Here is a 3,343-nt window from a genome sequence, read left to right as displayed (position 1 = left end):
TTTATTCATAGCTATTGCAGGACCATTTATCACACCAGATCATAGTGATCACATGCGTGTCTGCTTCCGCCTGCAAGACCTCTGCATCCCTCTCACAGAGCTTGTTACAGGGTTGGCAGGAAGTGGCTATTCAATGATTTTTTAAAGAAATTAGTTAAATAAGTGAGGGTATGGTTAAGTCAACAGGTAAGAAAAACTGGACATTGTAACCATTCATATCCTTGAAATAGATCCTGTCAGTGAGAGAGGAAATACTTAAGAGTGAGGAAGAAGTCAAAAGAAAAAGTGATTTAAAATATAGATAAAGGAGAAAAAGAATTGGCCTAAAATCCAACCAATACCAGTCATCACAGGGAATGACACGAGGGAATGTAATCAGAAGCAGGCACATTAGCATACAAAGAGAAAGATTTCATTCCTGAATAGTCGAGGGTTTATTGTTTTAGTACATAGTTTTCTTAAATGCACTCTAAGACAGGAGGAAAGATGAGAAGGATATTTTTGATGAGAGGTCAGCCAGAGAAACAACCTCAGTGAGTACTGGTAGTTCAGGTATTCTCTCCAGAAAGGGTTTCAACCAGCACACCTTTTATTATCAGTCTGGTGAGGGTGGAAATGTTATAACTATCAAAAGGAAACAGACTTGGGATACTTACCTCAGGCAAATAGTTTGCCAAGAGTTTTCAAAGATTTTCATATTTTCCTAATATGAGTTAGATATCCTGGTCCCCATTATATAGTCAGGGAAATAGAAGACCAGAACAACTGAATGAGTTTCTGGGGTTGCACACTTTGTGGGGAGCTTTGATCAAACTAAGTATGGGCTCCTCCTATTATACCCTACAACCACCAGTTTTTGTGTTCAGAAACATTGTTACTCACCGATAGCCTTACATTACAACGATTCCCACTGTAAGTCACTTCGGTTAGGCTATTTCACATTTACTAAATTGTAATTTGAGGATTCCTTTCATGTGAAGTTGGAGAATTTGGCTGTATTCCTTGGGCATCTCATGGAAACCACGTTTAGGCAAACTGTTGTCATAGTAGTGATGGCTGACAGGTGTGTCCTGCACAGTTTTAGAGAAGGGCCAAAATCCGTACAGTTTCACGTTCTCACACAGCTCAATGGCCACACTCGTGATCATCAAGCCAGAGGACAGGCGGTACTCTATCACGCCTTTAGTTCTCCAGAAGAGGGCAAGATTCCTCAGGTACTTGGGATGGAAATATATAACCTTTTGTCTTGCGTTAGACTCTTCCAGTGTGCTGTACACTTTAAAAGAGGCAAAGGTGTTGGCCCTGAAGGAAAACGCTGGCAGCAGAAGAAACGCGTCTCCATAGGCTTCGATGTCCGCTAGAAATACTGCTTTCTTTTCGTTTAGGTTCCCATACCTGCCAAATGCAATAATGACAGCAATAATAGTAATATTCATCATCATCATCATGGTAGCAGTTTTGGTAACACAGGCTAAGTTTACCTCTAGCCAAATAAATGGAAGCATGCGTATCATTGTACACAAAAAGACACACCATAGACTCAGAAAAAACTCATAGTAAGTATCTTGTAAATAGAAAGAGCTAGGCCTTAATTTCTTTTTCTTGGTATTTCTAGGATTTAATTTCTACTTTCTTACTGGGCCATCTTCTTACTGGACACACATTTCTTGTATTCTTTGATCTTCAATCTCAGTAATCTAAGGTTGCTTTTTGATGCTGAAACAGTTCCAAGTCTACAATGATGAAATGTTTTCTCAAACATAGAACATTCTTAAAATATCTATACATTTTTGAAAATTCATCAAGCTGTACTCTTGTGATATGTGTATCTTTTGAACATCCTATATAATAAAAGGGTAATATGCAAATTGACCCTAACAGCAGAATGACTGGGAATGACTGGTCACTATGACACACACTGACCACCAGGGGGCAGACGCTCAATGCAGAAGCTGCCCTCCTGTGGTCAGGGCGCTCTCACATGGGAGGAGCTCTGCTCAGCCACAAGCCAGGCTGATGGCTGCCAGTACAGCAGTGGTGATGGCGAGAGCCTCTCCCGCCTCCTCAGCAGCGCTAAGGATGTCCAACTGCAGCTTAGGACTGCTCCCCGCTGGCAAGTGAACATCCCCCGAGGGCTCCCAGACAGCCAGAGGGATATCTGACTGCCAGCTTAGGCCCAATCCCCTGGGGAGCAGGCCTAAGCCAGCAGGTGGACATCCGCCGAGGGATCCCAGACTGCAAGAGGGCACAGGCCAGGCTGAGGAACCCCCCCAAGTGCACAAGTTTTTGTGCACCAGGCCTCTAGTGTGATTATAAAAGAAAAGTTTCCTTTAGAAAACCTAAAAACAATATACATACACACATTTTTAAAATTCCCTCCACTGTAACTGTGGTAGCTTTACATGTTTAATTTAAATAATTACCCAATTTTGTGTATTTTGAAAGAAAGCTTTTGGGAGAAAGATACTGAAAGGTTCAGAGTGTACTGGGGTTGTGCAACTATGACATGAGGCCATAAAGTACCAAAGAACTTTTATTTCAGGCACCTGGGTACAGGTGGGCTGAGTCCGAAAAAGGAATCAGCAGAGATTGAAGAGAGAGGCAAGTTTTTATTAACTTCTGCTGGCTGCAAATAGTTCTGCTGAAGTAAGGGTCTGGTCCTTCATTCCTCCCACTGCAAGATGTTTAGTGGTTATCTGGGCTATGCAGTGTTCAAGGTTGCAAGCTTTCTGCAAGATATCTGCTAAGCACAATAAGCTTCCTCTGCCCCACTTCATTCTCTTTAACCCTTTCAGATACAACCTCTCTATATAAAAAGGTCTGCAAGGGAGGGGAGTTGGGGGCGACCAGATCACAGGGGAGGGCAGTTAAGGGCATTAGGCAGGCCAAACTGGCCTGCAGGGGAGGGCAATTGGGGCGACCAGGCCTGCAAAGGAGAGCCATTGGGGGCAACCAGGCCGGCAGGGAGGGCAGTTAGGGGCATTAGGCAGGTAGGCAGGTTAGTGGTTAGGAGCAAGTGGTCCTGGGTTGTGAGAGGGATATCTGACTGCCGGTTTAGACCCAAGGGGTCAGGGATCGGACAACCCCCAAGGCGTCCCAGATTAGAGAGGGTGTAGACTGGGCTGAGGTACAACCCCTTCCCCAGTGCACAAATTTCGTGCATCAGGCCTCTAGTTATTATATAGGATTCCATTTATATGAAATATCCAGAATAGATAAGTCCAGAGAGAAAAAACACATATTGATGTTTGCAGGGGTTAGGAGAAAGTGAATGAGGAAATTGCTTAGTGGTAAGGGGTTTTGATTCAGTGTGATGGAAATGTTTAGAATAAGAGAGAGTTAG

At 43.4% G+C, this 3,343-nt stretch overlaps 1 protein-coding gene across 1 annotated transcript in view; it reads right to left on the bottom strand.

Moving 5' to 3' along the window:
* Positions 1-613: 613 nt before the first annotated feature.
* Positions 614-3,343, bottom strand: part of ST8SIA6 (ST8 alpha-N-acetyl-neuraminide alpha-2,8-sialyltransferase 6) — a 13,705-nt gene continuing 10,975 nt past the window's right edge. The window contains exon 5 of the mRNA XM_015565284.1: positions 614-1,395. Coding sequence (XP_015420770.1) covers positions 927-1,395 — 469 coding nt within the window. The 3' untranslated portion in view covers positions 614-926. The remainder of the gene's footprint in view (positions 1,396-3,343) is intronic.

Source organism: Myotis davidii, unplaced genomic scaffold (genome assembly GCF_000327345.1).
Source record: "Myotis davidii unplaced genomic scaffold, ASM32734v1 scaffold980, whole genome shotgun sequence".
Taxonomy (NCBI): domain Eukaryota; kingdom Metazoa; phylum Chordata; class Mammalia; order Chiroptera; family Vespertilionidae; genus Myotis; species Myotis davidii.
The sequence above is the reverse complement of the archived record's forward strand: the minus strand, read 5'-3'. Positions and strand labels throughout refer to the sequence as shown.